This window comes from Schistocerca serialis, chromosome 4 (genome assembly GCF_023864345.2).
Source record: "Schistocerca serialis cubense isolate TAMUIC-IGC-003099 chromosome 4, iqSchSeri2.2, whole genome shotgun sequence".
NCBI classification, from domain to species: domain Eukaryota; kingdom Metazoa; phylum Arthropoda; class Insecta; order Orthoptera; family Acrididae; genus Schistocerca; species Schistocerca serialis.
In genome coordinates this window covers 757,190,255-757,212,592 of record NC_064641.1, presented here as the reverse complement: position 1 = coordinate 757,212,592, position 22,338 = coordinate 757,190,255, and the positions used below count along the sequence as shown (strand labels likewise).

The 22,338-nt window shown below is 40.3% G+C and overlaps 1 protein-coding gene across 4 annotated transcripts in view; it reads right to left on the bottom strand.

Moving 5' to 3' along the window:
• Nucleotides 1–22,338, bottom strand: part of LOC126473300 (chromodomain-helicase-DNA-binding protein Mi-2 homolog) — a 165,166-nt gene that overhangs the window by 27,424 nt on the left and 115,404 nt on the right. For 3 of the 4 annotated variants that reach the window (XR_007586432.1, XR_007586433.1, XM_050100270.1), the window contains exons 26-33: nt 21,366–21,459; nt 11,841–11,882; nt 11,528–11,622; nt 11,207–11,298; nt 4,948–5,146; nt 4,686–4,865; nt 1,511–1,960; nt 1,048–1,268 (exon numbers count right to left, since the gene is read on the bottom strand). Coding sequence is in view for 1 of the 4 variants with exons in the window: in XM_050100270.1 (XP_049956227.1) it covers nt 1,048–1,268; nt 1,511–1,960; nt 4,686–4,865; nt 4,948–5,146; nt 11,207–11,298; nt 11,528–11,622; nt 11,841–11,882; nt 21,366–21,459 (1,373 nt within the window). In the remaining 3 variants the exon portion in view is untranslated. The remainder of the gene's footprint in view (nt 1–1,047; nt 1,269–1,510; nt 1,961–4,685; nt 4,866–4,947; nt 5,147–11,206; nt 11,299–11,527; nt 11,623–11,840; nt 11,883–21,365; nt 21,460–22,338) is intronic. The other variant, XR_007586434.1, reaches the window with a different exon arrangement.

Below are 22,338 nucleotides of genomic sequence, written 5' to 3'. Positions count from 1 at the left end.
GAAATAGGGAGAAAAAGAGAGTAATAGATGAAAAATAAATAAGTAAAAGACTGGGTGTGGTGGTGGAATTACTATCCCTCCCCCTCCCCGCCCCAGCCTCCTCCTCCATTCCCCCACCAAGTCGCCACTCCCATCATCCACTGGTGCTGGTGCTGCTGCTCGCAGTGTGGTTTCAGTTGCCTGAGAATGCAGTAGTGTGTGAGTTGCATTTGTGTGTGTGTGTGTGTGTGTGTGTGTGTGTGTGTGTGTGTGTGTGTGCACGCGCGCGCGCTCATGTATTGTTGACAAAGGCTATTGGCCGAAAGCTTTAAGTATGAAAATCTTTCTGTTGTGCCTACCTGTGACTCAGCATCTCCATTATATGGAGAGTAGCAACTTTCCTTCTCATAATATTGTTACATTCCATTCTGGATTTTCCATAGTTACATGTGAAAAATATGCGCAAAACATTTCGCAACCGTTTTTTAATGAACTGAGTGAAAGAATAAAGCTTCACATTTTTTCAACAGGGCTCAGCAAGAGCTCATACGGACAGTTTCTTTGCACACAATTCACGATATGTTCAATTAAAGAGTGATTGGTAACAATATTTGACCTGCTAGAAGTCCTGATTATGGTTTTTACTTGTTAGGTGCACTGAAGGACAAAGTATAAACAACGAATCCTCACACCACAGAGGAACTCGAGGATAATATCCGAGAATCAATTAATTCAATAGCTCTGAGATAAATACATCATGTGATTAAAACCCTGTATATGTCCTTTGTCATTACCTGCAGGGGTTGAAATATTTGGTTCTAAGCAAGTAAATGTTCATAAATGGAAAAATCCATGCATTTACATCAACCTTGTACTGTCCCAGTCCTAAGGAATCTATCTTCTAACATGATTAACTTGCAAGTCTTTTGACAAAACAAGTAAGTTCCAGGTTGTCATATTTGGAGCATTCTGAGTCCCATTAAATGATCCTATATGAATTTCTTTATTTGCAGACAGTGTAATACCAACATAGAACTCAAACCTGCTTAATCCAAACATCTGACTTACCTACGATGCCATATTTCATATTCTCGACCAGGAACAGCAGCTTTCTCTTCATTAAGCCACAGGGTATGTAATTCTGTAAATCCTCCATCTGCAATATTGAACATGAACTTCCTCTTTGGTTTATCTGGACCAGTGAGATCTTCAACCAATTTCATGTCTTCCACAATTTTTACACTCTCTTCCTTCCTCATCTCATCTTTGACTAACAGCTCCTTCTTTTCCTAAAAGAAAGGAAGAGATTCTGTCAAAGGAAAAACCATCCTCCACATGTGATAATACTGATAATGCACATAAATTATAATCCACAATTATCTCTCTACTAGCATGAAGCAGCAAAAATCTAATTGCGATCCACACAACAATGCAAAAGCCTCATTTTTTAATCCTTCAGAAACACTGCATCTTTTTGAGGTACAAAATGGTGTGAAAAAAAATTCAGACTAAAGATTTCCAATATACTTACTTCCACAGGCCTCTTCTCATCATCATCTTTGACAACCATAACATCATCATCGTCCTTCTTAACTAATGCTTGTGACAGAGTAGTGCCTGGTTCTTCCTTTACTTTAATTTCAGAGCTGAGAGTGGCATCTTGCTGTTCTGAGCTTTTTTCTGCTTCTGTGTCATCACGGACGACCCCTGATGGGGCTCCTGTTTCTACATCCATTTTGCGCTCCTCTGGAACGCCATTTGATCCAGTGGAATCTGGCTCCATTTTTACTTCTCCCAAGTTTTCTACCGGAGCTGGCACACCAGCAGGTTCTGGCTTGTCAACAGAAGGACTTGTCCTTTCAGGATCATCCGTAGATGGTTTTTGGTCAGCTGTTAAGGGAAGCTCATCTTTCTTCTCGTTGTCTTCTTTGGTGGTACTCAAGTCCTTATCCTTATCTTCACGCCCAGACAGATCTTCTGCCTGAAATGTTATTTCAAATTCTCATATACATGTAACAAATGTTACTAAGCAACATTTTTAACGGGGTACATACTGTGGCCCCTAGACGATCAACAAAACTGTGCAATATTTCCTGATGCTCAGTAATATAGACTAGATAGGAGCGAACAATAGGTTGCTCCATAATATTGAAAGCATCAAAAACTTTGGGGATATACTGCACTACCTGGAAATATTGTGCCACCTGTGGGCAGTACTGACAATGTCCTTGAGAGTCTCTCACATGTGACACAGACCAAGGAGTTAGGTTAGGTTTTTTGTTAAGTGGAAAAGGAGTTCAAAACAAGATGAAAGAGCATTATTATTGGAGTGCATCGAAATGTATAAATCACTACTGCTAGGAGAAACCACATATGGATCAGCTGTATTTTATTTTACATTGTTTTATCAAAACGTGGATTTCCTACAGAAACTTTTATGTTTTGTCCCACATTCAGGGGACAAATAAGTAACATTAGCCGAGGCATTAATAAATTAACTAAGGCAATGTGATTATGCAGGGGTGACTCATATTACAATGCAAGCGATGTGGCTATGCGGCCTTATTTTTCCATTTGTTGCAACAAATTTACACTTTCCTCTTTGCTTCAACAAGCTGTCGGAATATTTTGCAGGAAAAATTAAGTATTTGAGTCTCCGTAGAACAACCTACAGAAACACGCTGGTCAAGGAGTAATGATGTCTGCTATAGTCCAAATATAAACTGCGCAGAAACAGTATTAGCTTTGGAAGTTATTTATAATGATGAAACTCAAAAGGTTTCTCTCAGATGCAAAGAAATTGGAATTCTGAGCAGTGTGCGGATTATGAAAACTGTGCTAATGACAACTTTTTGGTCAGCAATACTGAACAGATCTAACGCTACAAAAAAATTGTTGCGAACTGTTGATACAGATACTGGGACTGCGATAAAGTTGTACAATTCTTTACTTGAATACGTCCGAGAAAATAGTTCGAGCTTGAATACTACTTTTGAAGCAAGGGAAGGTTTCCAGGTGAATACATTTTTAGTTACCACAGAGAGACCGCTACCCGATTTGGAGAAATGAAAAAAACTCTTTGGAAGAGTTTTATAGCAATTTTGAGTTCCAAAGAAATTTTTCTGGATGAGATGACACTGAACTATTTAGATGTGCTAGAAAACTGCAACAGTGTTACAAAGACAACATTGAAGAATTTTTGAGGGATGAGGTGATTCATTTTAAAGCATACATGAAGAGCAACTGGTTTTCCATAGAGTTCTCTTTCTCACTCCTCAAAAGATTCGATAATTATTTGTGGCCATCCATGTCAAAGGATAGAGTCATTGGTCTTGCTGTCCTCTCCATAAATCCTGACAGACCACAGCCTATTAAAATTTGACTGACAAATTTGAAAGAACACCGTAAACAGTTTTGCCTGACTTGAGTTTGGTGAGTTCAATATTCATGTATTTATTATTATTATTATTATTATTATTTGCAGCACTCATGGTACTCAGTTACATACAGATGTAAGTTAACTGGTGGTACATGTATGATGAAACAAGGAGTGGAAGTATCTTTCCCCGCCGAGGAGCAGCAAATAGCTAAATATGCCCCTGCGCCATATGCAAGACCATTTAGAGATGAGTACAATGTCAAAATGGTAAAAGAAGTTGACCTGTTCCTGTTTAAAGGGACCATCCAGGTCAGAATCCTCCGCAAATACAAGCTTGGATACCATGGCTGCGGTTACCCTTGGTTGTTTAACTCAAATGTCCTACTATTATGGGGTTTAAATAGAATGCGATGGAAGGCCAATGTCACCTATAAAATCTCAAATATGTAACACTTCTAGGACTACCATCTAAGATTAGCTGCAATAACTTCTGAACAAGCTGCCTTCTTACCGAAAGTGAGTCACCTCACTTGGTAGGTGTAAAAACCTGTGTGTGTGTGTGTGTGTGTGTGTGTGTGTGTGTGTGTGTGTGTGTGTGTGTGTGCGCGCGCGTGTGTGTGCGCGCGCGCGCGTGTGCGTGCGCGCGCGCACCCAGTTAACATTACTTGGCACAACTGACTGTGCTTATAGTTCACAGTAAAGCTCCATTTCAGAATGTGCTTTTGTTGGACCAAGCACACACTTCTCCTAGCTAGGATTTAATTTTAAGCATGAAGGAAGACAATAGGGAATGTTGTGAGCAATTTAACAGGAGAACAGAGGCCAAGACCATGGTCCGCCGCAGCATGCAAGACTTCATGCAGGCACAATGTTCTGCATTCACAGAGTCTACGACTCACCCAGTCTCACTTCCACTTGTCGTGTGTGCCTTGTCAGTCCTTCTCAGAACTACTCAGTACAGCACAACATTTCATTTAACAGTGTGATGGGTTACTGTTTTCAACTGAATTAACTGAAGTATTTAGACATAGATTCATAAGGGGACATTCTTAAAAATGTATCCCCTGTGCTCGCGCCCATGCACGCACACAAACGCGCGCGCTGGAACAGTCTTAAGATAACTTTACATTGACAAGTATAATGTGGTATAGTTCTACTTGCTGGGGAAAAGGGGTTGGATCAAAGAGGTACTGAAAAGAATCCTAAGCTTGTTAACTTCTCCCTTACCAGAAGCCAGGAGAGTAAGGCAAAGGAAACTGAAGGCAGGAGTTTTCTGCGAGGTGAAAGGAGTGGGTCATTCACAATCCAAGACTGAATAGCTAGTTACCTTATCATCTTGACTATTTAGAGTCGGTGCTGGGCTTGGAGCTGCACTGGTAGCTGGAGTAGCACTTGTGCTAGTCGTGGTACTTCTTGGTGTTTCACTGCTCTCCTTCACAGGGTCCACAGGTTTTCGTATAAGTTCAGGCATACTGTAGTAACCGTTTATGTGCTCAAATTCCTGGACCTGTCACAGAATGAGACACTCATAATATAAATTTACTGAATAGAGGATTAATATTAACTATCAATCTCTTCTTGATTTGTACCTTTTTGCGAATGAGTGACATCACCCCTATTCTTGTTAACACATGCTGCCGACTAAGCCCCTCCCGGGGAACGCCATCAGCAAATGTTTCAGCATTATCAGCACCAGGTTCACACAAATGGCGCATGAAGAGAGAAACATAAGCTTTGAAGTTCTTCTCTGACTTGCCACGCAAGTCGCGCACCAACCTGCCAAGAAACCTTCGGGAATAAAACAGCATTCATACTTTACAAACACACAGATATATCTGAATGGGACTACATGTTCATGGTGATATAACAACTGGCATGCTCTAAAACAACTATTAATATTTTTTCAACTTAAAATCAACGTCTTGTACCCGAGAGCCAGGTAATTACCAGTATGCTTTTTCAGGGTTTAAGATCCTGACAATTAATCACACAAGATGATGATTTTGTTTCATGAATGTATTAAAATGAATGAAGTTAGCAACACAGATTTTCTACAGAGTTTATTGAATTTTTGCACTTCATCTGCTACCGCAAAATGTCACAGCACGTTTTATCATCAATTTGTATGGTGATGTGAATGTTTTTCATTGCAGACCAATTGCATGTTGTAGTTATTTTGTAAACTGACATTTGAAATTAACTAATATACTACGGAATATCCACACAATTGAGGAACAATAACATAAACACAGATGTACAATATCTAAATTATGATACATATTCTTAAATAGCTGATGCTATTAAACAGTTACAGAAAATTTTAGAAAATGTACAGAAAAGTGAACTATAAAAGATTATTTAAAAAATACAAAATGTTGCTAGCAAACCAGTGAAAAATTAATATCAAACTTTCCAATCAAAATTCTTTGCTGAAAATTGAATGTGAAGATGCTGGAACAGTCGCAGAGATGTATGTTAAATGTGTTATAGGAAGTACACAAGTGCTGCAGCAATGTAATGACAAATAGTGTTCCTCTATCTCTCTTGCACTGTCGATGTTTTAGTCTTTTGTGTTTGCAGAAAACTCTTTCACTACGAACTAAAAAGACAATAGGCCAGCCTGTCCTCTTTATATTGCCAACAATTAAAACGATTTTCTTGCATATGAATAATAGTCATTCTGCTTTTGTTCACCACCTGTGACAGATATCCATAAATGAATTTTAGCACCACTGTGTCCTGTGATCTTACACTTCACAATTCTCACTACAAATCACTGCTGTTTGAACTATTTAGTTCCACATTAATACAAACTCTTTGTAATCACCCTAACCCAACATAACATCATGGTTGTTTAACTCAAATGGGGTTTAAATAGAATGCGATGGAAGGCCAATGCCACCTATAAAATCTCAAATACGTAACACTTCAAGGCTACCATCTAAGATTAGCTGCAATAACTTCTGAACAAGCTGCCTTCTTACCGAAACTTGAAATTTAATAGTTTTCTACGATCATCAGTCTTTTTATGGTAAGTGCTAAGCTCTCATCTAAGAGTGAATGGCATGGATGCCTGGTAGGAAGGCGAATTGATACTCCATGGTTGTTTTCAGACGCCTTCCTGAAATACAGCATAACCTCAGTTTTACGTTCCCAGAATTAATGTTTTCCCAGCATTTATGACATTTTTTCCGACCACATCAAATTTCCTATGCCCACAATGTTAATTTGCACCTGATTTTGCGTCAACATATTTATAATTTTCCCGCAATTTATGCACCACGAAAAACTGTTTGCAGAGAAAAAATGACACTGGCATGATGTTGGCATACAGTAGTGTTTACAAATATTATGCAGTTAAGTTTCTTGACACCAAGGTGTTCTACTCAGCGGATTTGAACTGGTAAAAGTTGGAACAAATCATGCCATATCTCCCGCTGCTGCCAAGCTCTACTTAGTGTTGTGGCTGATGGGAGTAACTAGGTTCGTTCGAATGAAAATATCATGACCAATCACAACCGTTTCCAACTGTCTCTATGGTGCAAAAACAGTTTCGTGATTGTTGTCAACATCATGACACCTTTGTCGAACCACATTTAGCGTGTTTCGACGTATGGCCACTTGTAGTACTAGTCGACACCGTGATTCACTTTGCGTTGCTGAAATGCTTTTAGTTTTAACACAGCGCTGGTTATGAATTTTATTCATGGTGAACAAAACATGTTTTGAGAATTTATTCTTGCTGTCAAGAGCAGTATTTATGTATATGTTTTTTGTGATGTTACAAAATCAATCAATGTGAGTGATAGAATGTGTGTGTGTGTGTGTGTGTGTGTGTGTGTGTGTGTGTGTGTGTGTGTGTGTGTGTGTGTGTGTGTGTGTGGAGGGGGTGGGTGGGGTGGTTCCTACATAACTGATGAGGCACAGTACCTGATAACCTCAAACAGACAACTAAAGTGCAAGAGATGCAGAATAACACATATTCAAACACCATACAAACTACTTATTTACATATTTGCACTTGACAATGAGAAAAAAATTCTCGAAATGCGTCGCGCTAAGCACGAAAAAACACGTAACTAGTGCAGTATTTCATTATTTAAATAATGAAAGACACCTGCAGGCTTTCAAAGACATCGATTATGATATACGAAATAGAGTCAAACATTCTTACTTCCCAGACAGTTGTCAGTTCCAGTTACATCAGCGGTTTTTATTAGCTAATAAAGCTTTATTAGACAATAAAGAAGTCCCTGACAAGTCTTGATGCCTGTTATGTACAAATATCATATATTACGTGCAAGGGGATATCCTATACAAAACTTTTACAGCTTAAAACGTTATTTTCCACATTTTACATTTTCCTGCATTTTACACCATTTTTTTGGAGTCCCTTGAAAAGTGTAAAAGTGGGGTTTCACTGTATAAAAGTTATTTCCTGTTGGTGAAATTACATCTGAGTCATGCCTCAGCTGTCAGGAGGGGGGCTGATATTCACGAAAGATGTGCATCTACTAGTTGTGGAGCTCCAATGTTGGGAAGATGATAAAGCACTTCAAGGAAACTGATTTCATGATATATAAGATAAGATATTCAGCAATCACAGGCCCTGCAGACCACGCGCTGCTTCCAGAAACTGCCTCCATTCCTTCCTGTTTTGTGCCCCCGTTTCCTCCAGGTGTCTTCAATTCCCAAGGCTGCTAGGTCCTTCGCCAGGTCGTTCATCCAGCGCTGCCTTGGTCGTCCAATGGAGCATTTGTTGTTTGGTTTCCCCGCTAGTGCCATCTTCGCCTGTCTTCCATCTGGCATACAGGCTACATGGCCCACCCCTTGTATTATTTTGCTCTTTATCTTCTGTAGGATAGTCGGTTGTCGCATCAGAAGGTAGATTCCCTAATTTTTCCTCCTCCTCCATTCTCCGTTATCTAAAAATTGGTCCTCATATCTTCCTCATTATTCTTCTTTCAAATATTAGTCATGCTCCATGTTTCTGAACCGTACATTACTGCTGGGCATATTATTGTGTTGTCGATTTTCATATTAGTGTTCACCGAGATCAATTAAGAGCCAAGTGTGTGTCTGAGGGAATGCATACATTTCATTCCCACTGCTATTCTTCCCTTTATGTCCATTTTTATGTTGTTGTCCGTGGTAAACCAAGATCCCAAGTATTTGAACTGGTCTACTCTCTTGCACCTCTTGCCATCTATCTCAAGAAATTCTTCCTGCTCTTGTCTTCTTCCTAATTGCATGAACTCAGTTTTGTTTCTATTCACTTTGAGCCCTACCTTCTACGCATAATTGTCCATTTTCTAGTACATTTATTTCAACTTGTGCTTTGATTCACTTAGTAGTACTATGTCATCTGCATATACTAGACAACTGAAGTTACCATACATCGCTGCTCCAGCCCACTTCTGTTGCCTACACACTTATTATTTTCTCTAAGATGACATTGAACAGAACACATGAGAGAGCATACCCTTGTCTGAGGCCTGTCTCAATCTCGAATGTTTCTGATGTGGCTCCTCGGAAACGTACTGCTGCCTTTGACTCTTCCATACAAGCTTACACCATTCTCACTAGATTCTCAGGGATTCTGAAGTCACACATTGCATTGTATAGAGTATTCCTGTGGATGCTGTCATATGCACTGTTGAAAATCGACGAACAGGTTGTAGATATCTTTATCATATTCCCAATGTTTTTCAAACAATTGTCTTGGTGTGAAAACGTGATCTATTGTCGAATCTGCCAGCTTGGTACTCCTGTAAGTTGTTCTCTATGAATTGTTGCAATTTTCTGAGGATAATGATGGACAGCATCTTATACATTGCATTCAACACGCTGATTCCTCTGTAGTTACCGCATTCCATGTTGCTTCCCTTCTTGTATATTGGGCATATTATAGCAAATTTCCATTCTTCTGGCAGTCTCTCCTCCTCTCATATCAACTGAATCAGTTAATATAACTAAGTGCAAGCTCTCATCTCCCTTCTTGATCAATTCTGATGTTATTCTGTCCTCCACTGGAGCTTTGTTGTTTCTGAGTCCTTTGTGATCTTCACATCTTCTTCACTAACTTCTCATTCTTCTTCATCTTTCCTTTCCTCCGCAGTGTTTGCAGGTAATATAACATCTTGGTCTGGGTGATCGTATCATGATAGGATATCTAATGTACACTATATTGGTGTGGTGGGAACTTGAACTGATTTTGTCCAAGATGTGTAGAAGGCACAAACAGCTATGTTAGCAGCAATGACAGCGTGGAGGCCAATCTCAATCAAAGGGTGGAAGCACAGCTTGTTCATTCCCAGAACTAATCACAGTCTTCTGGTTTGGACTCAAGGTGAGAGATTAAACCAGAGGGTCAGACAGTTCTGGATGAAATTTATGACACTCTTCCCCCACATGTATCAGGCATGCACCATACACAGAGGAAGTGGTTATTCTAATAGAGAGTATGCCCTGCACATGTAGGTTTTCAGATTAGGAGACTCTTCCATAGGCATGATAGCAAACTGTGATTAACACTTTGAGAGAAGAGTGTTAATTAAGTTCATTATAGAGAGGAACACACAGCCTCACATTGCAGAAAGAGAAAGTGTCAACCTGGTATTAGAAACATATATGGTGAAGTCATAGTAATTGTCTCACTTACTGAATCTACGCCCGCATACTAATAGAATAAGAAAGATGTCTGAATCAAGGAACAAGTATCAGTGAAATCTTCAAACAGGATGCATCAGATTCTATGGTGAGGTCATATTTGTTGCTGTGAAGAGTCATCTCTAACAAACATGTTACCAATTCTGAATGCAAATTTGAAAGAAGGCAAATATTAAGGTGGATACAACTCAGTTGCTTTTACAGGCCATCAGTATCAGGTGCCGTAGTGACAAGATGCTTCACATGTGAACTGAGAAAAATGTAGAGTGTAAATTTCCTGATCATGGTATAATAAAAAGTACAGACTGAAAAAAACCGCATTTCACAAAATGTGTGAAATAAAATGTGAATTCTGCCTCGAAATGCGAAAACATGAAATTACTTAATAGAAACTATTTTGTAGCGAACTATAATTACATGAACTATTTAATCAAGAGAAGTTGAAATAGCTTTATTTTCTGCATATAAATACCGGAAACTTAGTTGAATGGTCTATTTGAGATATAAATGCTGCGTAGTAGAAGAATTTTGCAACAACAAAAAAAATGTATTTGTTCGTTAGCTAAAGCTCAAAAGGTGGTATAATGCATGCACTATTAATGTGGAAAATTTGGTGGTGGTATTTCGAACTGTGGATGCATACCACTAAAGGTCAGGCCTGAACTATGTCATTAGCAACACTCTGCTAACATCAACACGCTACTGCGCGCTAATTGTTCTCAAGTGCTTTGCATTGCACGTTGCTCGTTTTCTTTTCTTATTTTGAAGTAAGTGAAGTAACTAATCACGGTCCATCACTTATTTCTATTACAACCCTTACTTGTTATTTCCATACAGAGGGACCAGAAGACTTTTTCTAAAGTAGAGGCGCGCGCGCGACCACTGTCTCTAGCAACTAAGGCTGGACTCTACATCTCCTCAATATGATTAGTTATCTATCCTTTTTCTGTTCAGTTCTGTTTAACCCTTGGCAACACTGGCTATTACTTCGAGCCCTGACTTCCATTAGTATGGAAGTTTTATATGTTTTACAGTAAAACAGGCACTTCTTTTGTTTCAATAGACTGCTACAATTTTATCTAACCAGAGTGCAACTCTCAAGTATTCAGAAAGAATTATTTCCTTTTTCGAAGTATGGACTGAACATTCAAATATTTAGTTTACTTTTCTTATACTCACCACTGAGAGTTGAAAGCATCCTGTGGTGGCATGCCATAACGCATTATTGCATTCAAGAATGCTTTACGCTGCCGGGCATTGAAACCTAATACCTGTTCAAAATAAAGGAATTTGATCAGTAGGACTCACTTCTTACACAATAGTGGTAATTCAGTTGTAAATACTAGTTTCTGCACAGGTACTGCTGACTGAATAATTGATTTCAAACATGAGTTTATGACATTTCTGAAAGAATTAATTCCCATCAATATTTATGCCAATTCCTATGATGTAAAATAAATATACTATTTGGGGGAGGGGGGGGAAGGGTCTCGTAGATACCTCAATGTTTCCACCAACACGAGCAAGAAGGGGCGGTAGTGGTCTGTCACGCTCCTCTTTCCTTTCTGGTCGCCTACGACTACGGCGACTGGCATCTGTAAATTAGAAATTTAAGAAATTGCTTATTGATATAGAAATAAAGCAATAAAACTGGAAAAAAATAAATAAACAACACCAAGAACTACTTACATATAACAAACTCTTAGATATCAATTACAATCTGTTTCTGAGGGTCTGATAATGTTTTCGTCTGTGATCGGCAGCTTTGTTTACTAATAGATATGTGATATGGCTATGGAAGAAAACAACTTACCATCATTCTTCTCATCAAAGTCATCATCTTCTTTATCATCATCTGAAACAGAAAAACGTTTAGTGAAATATAGCCTGCAATGTGAGGAGTGACAGCCAACAGAAATGTGGCAGTACAAATTTTAAAGCCCCACACAAATAATATTGCTCAAATCTATATGGTAACTTTATATTGTCTCACTAAGAGGTTCTAATGTTCTCTTTTGTAATAAATTTCACCCTAACATTAAACCATACATTTTAATTAATGATGATAGCTATCCCATCTAAATTTAAATGACCTTGAAACATATAGATTTCACAAAAACAATTTACTGCAAATTTCAAGAAGACATCATTGTTAGTTGGACAAAATTTTTAGTCTTACTCATTGGCTCATCAAATTATCTCTGAAGCTCTGCCATTTTAATTTTTTGAAACAAAGGTCATAATTTATCTAATATGATTTACTGTGATGGAAACTTTAAATCCTTGTCCTACTCAGTCAAAGAGTTCTCACCGTGTTTACTCTAATCTAAGCCGCACTTTTTTTCTGGTTTTTGTAGTCCAAAAAACCGCCTGCGGCTTAGAATCGAGTGCAAAGCAAGCGGAAGTTCTGAAAAATGTTGGTAGGTGCCGCCACAACTAACTTCTGCCGTCGAATATATGTAGCGCTACACTGGCGTGCTTTGTAGGCACAAAGATGAATACTGGCGCCAAAACCTCTACGTCAGTAAATAAATTTTTTTTTTTTTAAAAAAAGGTGGAAGACGAGCTTTTTTTCACCGCGCTGTGTTTCGACCACTGCATTTTCATACATTATCCAATGAAGTAAATACAAATTCCGTATTGTTCATCTTCGAATGTAGCAGAATTTCAGTGTACTACGAAAATACGACTGGCAAGACTGTTTGGGATATTTGTCAATATGGCCAACTCTACGTTCTGAATTTTTTCCTACCTGTGAAAAGAGATAGTTGCTAATAGGAACCTGATGAAATGTGAATCACATGCAGTATTCTCTTCACTGTAAGAATAATACGAATATAAACATTTTGCCATGTATTCTTTCGTGTTTGCTGTTATCTCATTTAAATCCTGTCTCCCTAATAAACTACGAAACTAGAGTGAGACAACAGCAAATGCGGAAGAATATACATATCGTGTCATGTTTATATTCGTATTATTCTTATGCCTAATAGTGATACAGTCAGAGATGAAGCACGGCAAATGACTAGATTTTTAAATCTTAGATGACTAATTTCTGTGCACAATTTGATGTACTAAAGAAGCGGCCGCAAAGATTTTCAAACGGAGAAAAATGTTCGCCTAACTCTCGTTCAGAACATCTTCTATCATATGCAGTCTATTATTTGGTTCTTGTTGATCATTATCAAAGAAAGCAGCAGTGTAAGTAACAACTAATAGCAGTCTCTTGCCATTGTTTCGCTAATGAGACGATTCCTCTCTTTTTTTTTAAAAAGAGTAAGTGGCAGTAGCGCGCACGAAAGCAAGCCATGCCGAGCGGCGACAGGCCGTAAACACGCACTAACAGAATGCGACAAACAATGCACGACACTGTACAGTAATGTATTTTCAGCTTAGAGTGACGTAAACACCTATAACAAAGAAAACGGCACGTATCAGATCAAAGCAAAATAAGCAATCGATTCAAACCAGACGAAGCATGTGAAAAAGGAAGGGTACCTGTATAAATACGGACAGAGTGCCTGACGCGTAGCAATGGCTACCTGGTAAAGCTTAACTGCTAAGCTTACGACTCGAACCAAACTACTGTAGCTGTATCGTCATTCATTCTACCTAAATTGTGTCTCATATTACAATGGACCAACTTTGTTTCGATTTGGAGGTGCGGCCTAAAACTTTTCTCCCCCCTTGAATTTCGAGTCTCAAATTTCACGTGCGGCTTAGATTCGGGAATTTTTTTTTTCCATTTATTTCGAGTCTCATTTTTCAGGTACGGCTTAGATTCGAATAAATACGGTAAATTCGAATTAGGTGTTACACTGAGAAATGGGATATCATTTAATTTTTCTAACTTGCCAGCTGCAGCCTAGTAAATATCAGTGTTGGAGGGAGAAACCAGTATCAAAGGCAAACAAACTTCTCAGTGGCCAAACTCTAGGAACAATAAATTAATGAGAATTCATTTCTATTAGACTGCATGCGCCTATTAAAAGGCAAGCAATTTATAACGTTTGTCCCAGAAATTTTCTGATATGCTCCAAGTTATCTTCAATTTTTCATACCGCTATATGTCTTCACTTTGCACGCGCGCAATACACACATCAATTCTGCACTAGATATTCTTATCAGCAAGCACTACATTTGTGCACTTCAGAAAAAGATATGATTACTACTGTGAGTATAATGACAAAACTGGACACTGCTAAAATCTGAATTTTAGTAAAGGGTCACTTGTATCTAAAGATGTACTTTACTGCTTACTGAAATATAAAACATTTCCAATTTTATGCGGCTATGGGTGTTACATTGTTATGATTCTCTTAATAATCAAACTCTTAAAATACTCGAGAAAATCTACATTGACTGATTCTGGAAAAAGATTTTAAAAAGGCACCAGACACAATTAACCTCTTGATGATGCAGCAGATCTGCTCTCTGCATTCTGTGCTGAGCCCAGCTTTGTTGCCACTGTACTGCTTGTCTAATGCTGCTATGAAATACTTATCATCCTATTTTAAGGAAACCATTTCTTTGAAAAAAAATGATGTGTAAACATCTTACAGCCTGAGACATTTGTTCAATAAAGGACTGCATTTCTTTGTGTTATTCATCATAGTAATTGAACTGGATCAAATAAAATAAAGCACTGCATAAAATTTTAAATAGTTTGCAGAGGAAAAAACTGCATTGTGTATACTATGCACATGTTTGATTATAGCTCCTACAATGTTGTGTACAAAATGAGGAAGTTAGCACCACATCTGCACACAGAAGTCACCGAATTCCTGTAAATTCCAGGGAGGAGAGCGATGAGCTCTGATGCCACGTTCGACCACATCTCAGATGTGTTTCATCGGGTTCATATCTGGCAAGTGAGGGGGAGGCATATCAATTAGAACTCACCACTGCATTCCTCTAACCACTCCATCCCACTCCTGGCTTTTTGACAATGCGTTATCATGTTGAAAAAGGCTACTGCCATCAGGAAACGTGATCATCGTGAAGGAGTGTATGTGGTCTGCAATCAGTGTACAATACTCCTTGGCTGTCATGGTGCCTTCCACAAACTGCACTGGAGCCATGGATGCCCACCTGAATGTTCCTCAGAGCATAATGGGGCTGTTGCCATCTTGTCTTTGCCCCACAGCACAGGTGTCAAGGAGCTGTTCCCTGGAAGATGATGAATTCGTACCTTCCCATCAGCATGAATAAGAAGGTATCAGAATCCATCAGACTATGCAGCACTCTGCCACTGTTCACTGCTGATGATCATGTGACCATTTCAGTTATAATTGCTAATGTGTTAGTAACACTGGCACATGCATGGGTTGTTGGCTGTGAAGGCCAGTCATTACGAGTGTTTGATACACTTTGTGTCCACACACACTTTTATTCACCCAGCAGTTTTAAGTCTGGTGTTAGTTCCACCACAGTTCACCACCTATCCTGTTTTACCAGTTTGTCAAGCCTACAATGTCCAGCAATTTTAATAAGGGGTGGCTGTCTAACCCCATGATGTTTGGACTTGGTTTCACCATGAGTTGACTCGTCATAGCACTCCTCGGACACCTGACAAGTTGTGCAGTTTCCAAAACACTCGTCAAGCCTCCAGGCCATTACAATCTGTCCTCGGTCAAACTCAATGGATCGTGCACCTTCCCTACTGTACACACAGATAGCAGTCTCACCGATACTATATGCACTGTGTGTGTGTCTGACAAGTAGTAATTCCTCACCAGGTGACACTGCTATTTACTGGACAAGTTTATATTGATAGCAGGTCAGTATTAACAGCATTCTAGCTATCAGTGCATGTTGTATAATAAATAATATAAAACTTTTTTTATTTGCTGAGATACGGAATTAAGTTATCCACAGCAGTGAGAGGGTAGGGGAACGGGACACACAAATGTGTTGCTAGTGCTTAAGGAAAGCCCAGAGGCCATGTTTAACCATGTCCACAAGCACCATTCAAGCGGTGGAGTGTTGCGAGTTATGCTGTGCACGGCAGTCAAAGGGTCAGGTGCAGCAAAGCACAGAATAATGGCAAGAAATACCAGAATGCTACAACTACTGTAATTTTACAGTAGCTCAGTATGAAAGATAACAAAATGAAATGTGATAAGTATTGCTGTGTTGGATTTATTTATGAACTTACACAAACTCTTAATTGGTGCCTTAATTATACTGGTACAGAATTCACACTTCCACAGGGCAAAACCATCACAGTCCTTATTAAATGTATTAGGCCACTGAAAAGGGCATGCCTGTGGTATCTTCAGCACTTACTTAACTTGTCTACAGCTTCACTTCCACACTACAAAAAGGAAATCTTTCATCAGCAATACATCTTTTCATTTTCTGCCACCACCTTACGTATTAAAAAAAGTTACTGATGACTGACAAACAAGTTTGTTGTCAACGTAAGTTTTGTCTCTGTAAATACAATTTTGATGGAATATGGGACTTGTGTATTTGAAGGGAGGAAGATAAGGATTTAATGTCTTCTTGGTGAAAAAGTATTTACAGAATATGTGCAAATTCCAATTAGTCAGGGATGAAAATGAAAAAAATCAGCCACTGCACCAGCAGGAACATTAAACAATTTACAGAAGACAAACTGTCAATATGAATAACTGCTGCATATATTTGGGGCAAAACAGACATTATATCGACCACTCTTTCCTGGCTGAAACTCTTACAGTCATGCACATTCCACTGTTTTAAAGGTTTTGAGACAACCAACAGTTGCCAATTTGCAGGATGGTTCAGCAAGTGTCAGACTTTGCTACAAGGAATAGGACAGTTATCTGAGTATGGCATTTGTGTCACATGAACTATATGGTTTTTGAGACAGTCCTCTAACATTCAGTGTTTCTTTTCACTGAGGGCTGGTCTTATTCCTGTCTAACTGTGTGTTGTGACTCATCGATCTTTCGAAGTGCTGCCGTGCAGTTACGCGCGTCCTCTACATGCGGCGCTGTCTGCCGGCCATGCAGCAGCAGCGCCACCTAAGTGGCCAGCCAGGCAGCGGCCGCTAGACTCGTACTCAGTTTTGATTTGACTGTTAAAGTGTACATATGTCTTACTTTGTTTACTTGATCTGTGACTTACATGTACTGTGTCGTCCTTGAAATATATTTGTTCAACTTGACGTTATAACAATTGGCGACGAGGTAGTGAATTTTTCTTTTTCATCATTGACCCACAGGTTTCCAAGGCTAATTTAGAGCAACTATTGCAAGGTCTCATTGAACAGCAAACGCTTCTCACAACTGCGATTCATGATTTCGTCGCGGCATCAAATGCAGGACGTCTCTCGACGTCGTCTCTTCCTCCTTTTCCTCCTTACGACGAGACTGCGGAAGACTGGTCTGATTACGAAAAACGTCTTCGACAGGACTCCTTGGCATTTCATGTCGCTGACGAACAAACATGTAAGTCTCTGTTCCTTTCATGGATTTCACCTCAAATGTATCAGTTATTGTCGCAATTGGCTCCTTTGAAAGATCCTGCGTCTTTGTCCTTTGCTGAAATGTGCTCCCTTCTGTACGTATATTTTCAATAGCATACGCATATGGTGGCCTCTTGTGTCACCTTTTATCGTTGTCAAAAACAACCGAATCAATCCTATCGCGCTTGGGCTGCTGAACTTCACGGCCTCAGTCGAAAGTGTCAATTTGTTACTGATGTTCACAAAGAATCCTACGCCAATTCCATGGTACAGGATGCCATTATCTGGTCGGCACCCGACAAAGAAGTTAGGCAACGTGCCCTTCAGTTGGCACATCCGACTCTAAATGAAGTCCTGTCCATCGCTCAGTCTTTTGAAATTTCTCGCGCAAGAAGGGTCACGTGTCAACCGTTTGCAAATCCGACCGCATACCTGATGTTCATGCACATGACGCTGATTCTGCTTCTGTGTTGTCTGTCAATTGTACTTCTTCCCTTTCAGGGAAGTTATTCCTCACTGTCCAAATACTTGGTCAGGATGTTTGCATGAAGGTGGATACTGATTCTGCTGCCACTATCATCAATTTTCAGACGTATATTCAGTTGGGTTCTCCAATCCTGTCACCTGCCACTAGGCAATTACGGACTTACAATAAACTGACGATTTCTCTCTTGAGACAATTTGATGCTGAGGTATCTTACAAATCTGTTGTTCGCATTGTTCCCATATTTGTGGTCGACCATAGTAACGCGGAGAACCTTTATGGTTTCGATGCCTTTTGCATTTTTGGGTTCTCCATAGATGACTCTTCAATATCGTCTCTGATGCTATTCCTTATGCTCAAATGGATTCCTTGTCGGCGACATTTTCGTCCCTTTTTCTCCTGGGTTAGGCTGTGCAAACGACTTTGAAGCTCAAATCACGCTCAAACCCACTGCTCGGGCAAAGTTTTTTCGGGCTCGGCCCATTCCTGTGGCCCTTTGTGATTGGGTAAAATGAGAGCTGGATCGTCTCACTGCTTCAGGGGTCTTGCTTCCTGTCACTTCCAGTGAGTGGTCCTCTCCTGTCATTGTTGTTGACAATCCCAATGGTGATATTCGTCCCTGTGGCGATTTCAAAGCTACTGTAAATGCTCAATGCCTCATCAACACTTACCCTATGCCTCAACCTGAAGAATTGTTCACTAAACTTGCTGGAGGCCAGTATTTTTCTAAACTTGACCTGTCAGAAGCTTATCATCAACTTCCTCTCGACACTGCTTCCCGGCTGTTTCTGGTCCTTAACACGCCTTTCGGCCTGTATCAATACCAACAATTGCCATTCGGGGTTGCCAGCGCCCCTGCTCTCTTTCAGCGATTCTTGGAACAATTATTCCTCACTGTCCCTGGGTGTATAAATTACTTGGACGACATTGTTGACACTGGCTCCACCACTGCAGAACATCTTCAGAATCTCCGCACACTTCTTTATGTCTTGCAGACTGCCGGTCTTAAGTGTAATCTTCACAAATCAAAATTTTTTCAGGCATCTATCACGTACTTGGCATTTCAACTCTCTCGGGATGGTATTCGTCCGCTTCAGCAAACTGTCGCAGAGATCGATGCCCTTCCTCGCCCTACATCTGTTAAGGAACTGCAGGCTTTCTTGGGGAAAATAGCATACTATCACAGGTTTTTACCATCTGCTGCTTCGGTGGCTCAGCCGTTGCATCGCCTGTTGCATAAAAACGTGCCTTTTCACTGGTCCGCGTCATGTGATGCGGTTCTCCAGAAATTGAAGACTATGCTGAAACAGGCCTGGCTACTTATCGACCTAGCCAACCTCTTGTTCTTGCCACGAACACCTCTCAATACGGGGTTGGTGCAGTCCTTGCACACCGTTTTTCTGACGGTTCTGAACAACCCATTGCTTATGCATCCAAAACGCTCACGGATGCCCAACAAAAGTATTCTTAAATTGAAAAAGAAGCTTTGGCCATTATTTATGCTCTTCATAAATTTGGCGTTTTTCTCTATGGATCCAAATTTCATCTTGTTACGAATCACAAACCACTTGCTTCCTTGTTTCATCCATCAACGTCACTTCCCGACAAGGCTGTACACCGCCTCCAGCGTTGGGCTCTTTACTTGTCTCGTTTCAATTATGAGATTCATTTCTGGCCGACGGCTCAACATGTGAATGCTTATGCACTGTCTCACCTTCCCATAGGTCCTGATCTGGCATTCGATAGGGACGAACTTTTGTGTTTCCACCTGCACGTTGCCGAGCAGCAGGTTGTGGATGGGTTCCCCATCACTGGGGACCGGCTGGCGGCTGCTACAGGTTCTGATCCTACCCTCTCCCAGGTTTTACGCTGTATTCAAAAGGGGTGGCCAGATTGTCCGTCGTCCGCTAAGGCTTCTGATCTGTTGTGGAACTACTACGCTTTGCGTTACCGCCTCACGGCTAGGGATGGTGTTATCCTCCTTTCCACCGACAATGCTTCGCCACGTGTTGTGGTACCTGCGTCTTTGCGTGCTTCGGTCTTGCGCCTCCTTCACCAAGGACACTGGGGTGTCTCTCGCACAAAATCTCTGGTGCGCCGTCATGTGTACTGGCCCAGCATCGACTCTGAAATCGCACACATGGTCACTGCCTGCGGCACTTGTGTCACAGGCCGCCGCCCCGAAGTCATCTTTGTCACCGTGGCCTTCGCCTGAGAAGCCCTGGGAGCGTATTCACGCTGACTTCACGGGACCTTTTTTAGGTACTTATTGGCTTCTCGTTATTGACGCCTACTCTAACTTTCCTTTCATTGTCCGTTGCAGGTCGCCTAACACTGCGGCCACCAGAAATGCTCTAGCTCCCCTTTCCCCTTTGGAAGGCCTTCCCTCTACTCTTGTTACTGATAATGGTCCAAAATTTGCCTCTTACGATTTTGCGGATTTTTGTGCCTGTCACAGCATCATGCAGGGACCAGATGACCATCGTCTGTCGGAGCAACTCTACTCGCCTCCTCTTACTACGGACGTGGACACATCGCCCATGTCTCCTGTTATAACAACCGGACTTGTCGCAACGGGCAGATTGGTGCACGGGGCTCCAGCAGATTCGACCCCCACGTCTCCTGTCATTTCGACCCGTTATCATCGGGGACACTTCCGACCGCACGGGAAGCCGCCTCCTCAAGACTTTATGGTCAGTCAAACAACACCTGTGGATGTTCGCAATCTACAGGCCACCTCCATCAAGACATGTGCAAAAACTTTCAAAGGGGGAAAAGTGTTGTGACTCGCCGATCTTTCCAAGTGCCGCCACGCAGTTACGTGCGTCCTGTACATGCGGCGCTGTCTGCCAGCCATGCAGCAGCAGCGCCACCTAAGCGGCCAACCAGCCAGTGGCTGCTAGACTCGGACTCAGTTCTGATTAGACTGTTAAAGTGTACACTCGTCTTACTCTGTTTACTTGATCTGTGACTTACATGTATTGTGTTGTCCTTGGAATATATTTGTTCAACTTGACATTATAGCACTGTGACATATGTATAGTGCTGTCATTTTGCACTATTGTTCTCAAAATCCTGTCAGTCTCAAAGACATACACATATCATCAAGTTACTACTTTGCCGCCTATCTTTCCCACATTCTACATGGCAAAAGCAGGTAGCAATTGTGCTGTGTACAACAAACTTAATTTGTACAATGTACTATGCCATAACAGCCATAGCATGTGAATGACATGTTAACCTCTCTCAAATAAACTGTGTTCCCTGTAAGAGATGTTAAAGTTAATTTGAAGATCATTTGCACAGCATTCAGTTTTCTTTGTGTAAATAAACTAGTAAGGTCAAATAATCTGTAGCACAAAATCTCAGTGTGCCAGGTAGTTCGATTTCTGTACACTCACCAGAAGGAGCGGAGAAGTCAGAATTATAGTCTGAGAGATTTTCTTGCCATGTAGCATCGTCACGTCCTTCAACAGTACCATCATTGTAATTAACCTGAAAGGATACAATTTCATAATTCATTATTTATAAAATAAACCTATTCACAGTAAAACTGTTAAAAATGCAATTGTTATTGTGTATGTTTACACTAAAAATTAAAGAGCCAGCAAAACAGCATGGTGGTGGTATCTGGGGGGACTTCTACGAGACTCCTTAGCCATTACTAGTAGCTTCTCATTAAACCGTCTTCCATAGTTTTTGGCAATCAGCACAAAGACAATTTCTTCTCCTGCTTTTTTACTACAAGGTGGTTACACATTAAACAAAATACCCTGCATTTTAACCTCATGTGTGAAATTTTAAGGCATATAGATGGACAATAAACTGAGGTGGCACCACAACTTAAATAAGGAAAAGCTCAGTTTTGCTTGCTTTGTTATCATTATGTTGATCTACAGACAGAACTGCTAACATATTTTTGTGTCAATACTGTCCTACAGCAGAAGCTCCTGCACTCATGCACCTTGGTGAGCAAAGCATTTCTTCTACCGAAGTGTGTGGTAAGATTATTATCCGAAGTCATTAACTGAGCACCTTACAGAAATCTCTTGAAGCATCTTTGGGGCATTCTCACTTATCTACCAATACATATACTTCCTGATGGTTATTAATAAGGGCGAATTTAGAGTGAACTGTTGAATACACACCTTTAATTCTACATGTGAAAATAATTTCCATATAGTATATGCATTGCTCTCTAGGGTTCAGAATGGAATTCCGTATGATGGTGCAAAAACCTTAATACGAGGGTTGAATGAAAAGTAATGCCCTCACCTTTGTTATCTGGGTTTGGATGGGAATATTTTAATAAATGAAATGCAGAAATCATTCTTAGAATGTGATCTTTAATTACCAATATTCAGTTTTCCACAT